At 59.1% G+C, this 1,425-nt stretch overlaps 1 protein-coding gene across 1 annotated transcript in view; it reads left to right on the top strand.

Annotated features, from left to right (window-relative positions):
• Positions 1–478: 478 nt before the first annotated feature.
• MAFF (v-maf avian musculoaponeurotic fibrosarcoma oncogene homolog F) overlaps positions 479–1,425 on the top strand; it is a 1,526-nt gene continuing 579 nt past the window's right edge. Inside the window, exons 1-2 of the mRNA XM_006865268.1 lie at positions 479–514; positions 1,042–1,419. Coding sequence (XP_006865330.1) covers positions 479–514; positions 1,042–1,419 — 414 coding nt within the window. The remainder of the gene's footprint in view (positions 515–1,041; positions 1,420–1,425) is intronic.

Below are 1,425 nucleotides of genomic sequence, written 5' to 3'. Positions count from 1 at the left end.
TAACTTTAAGGTTCACAGCCTGATTCATAACCACTACGCTACCAGAGCTCCTTTAGTAAAGATTACAGCCTGGAAAATCCTATAGGGGAGATCTACCGTCACTAAGTTGAAATCAACCTAACAATGCCTAACAACAACATGATGTGACAGGAAGCGATATTTTAGCCAGGATGTCAGGGAAGATCTCTGAGGAGATGTTCATTGGGCACCGACCTAAATGATGAAGAGTTGCTATGGGAAGCTAGGAAGGAAGAGAATGGTAATGCAAAGGTCCTGAGGCTGGAATGAGCCAAAGGAGAGCACTGGCTGGGCCACTGGCACTGAGGAAGACGGAATGAGACAAGTTCTGAGACAGACAGGGGCTTTGAAGGACGAGGAAAGAGTTTCAATTTTATTCTAAGTGAGTGGTTGGGGATGCAGAGTGAACCTGGATTCCTCTCTCATTTAGATCTCCAACCCAGAAGCACCCTCTGCAAACATGTCTGTGGATCCCTTATCCAGCAAAGCTCTGAAGGTAAGGAGGCAGCTCCCTGCCAGCCTATAGGCCCCCATCCCAACCTCCCCCTCAGTTCCTGGAATCCCGGAGGGTGGCTCCACAGGCATCAGGCGCTCATGATGCTTGGGAGGGCCCCCAGCTGGACTCTGGTCACAGGCTGTGTGCTCCTGGGCAGGTCACTTCCCTCTCTGGGCCTGCTTCCCGTTGGGGACAACGCCCACTGGGCCACAAGGCTTCAATGGGGCTTTCCAGGCTGGGCCACGGGATCGAATTCGGGAGGGCCTGGGGTGGCCTCTATGGGGGTATCCCTGGGTGTGTTCAGATCCTGTTGGCCTGGTTTCTCCTTTTGTGTCCCTGTGCGAGCCCAGCCACCACCTTAGGGCCTCAGGAAGTGACGAGGCACCCCTGGGCATGGAGGGGGAGTCACCCCCAGCACCTGTGGCGCGCTTCAGGCCCAAGACTCCTGATCCACAGACTGGGAGGGGAGAGGAGGGGAAGCGACCCTCAGCCTCAGTTTCCCCATGCATCCACCGTGCTGCCCGCAGATCAAGCGGGAGCTGAGCGAGAATACTCCGCACCTGTCGGACGAGGCGCTGATGGGGCTGTCGGTGCGCGAACTCAACCGGCACCTGCGCGGGCTCTCGGCCGAAGAGGTGACGCGGCTCAAGCAGCGGCGCCGCACGCTCAAGAACCGCGGCTACGCGGCCAGCTGCCGCGTGAAGCGTGTGTGCCAGAAGGAGGAGCTGCAGAAGCAGAAGTCGGAGCTGGAGCGCGAGGTGGACAAGCTGGCGCGCGAGAACGCCGCCATGCGCCTGGAGCTGGACGCGCTGCGTGGCAAGTGCGAGGCGCTGCAAGGCTTCGCTCGCTCAGTGGCCGCCCGCGGACCCGCGGCTCTCGTGGCGCCCGCCAGCGTCATCACCATCGTCAAG

Source organism: Chrysochloris asiatica, unplaced genomic scaffold, assembly GCF_000296735.1.
Source record: "Chrysochloris asiatica unplaced genomic scaffold, ChrAsi1.0 scaffold00076, whole genome shotgun sequence".
Lineage (NCBI taxonomy): Eukaryota > Metazoa > Chordata > Mammalia > Afrosoricida > Chrysochloridae > Chrysochloris > Chrysochloris asiatica.
The sequence above is the reverse complement of the archived record's forward strand: the minus strand, read 5'-3'. Positions and strand labels throughout refer to the sequence as shown.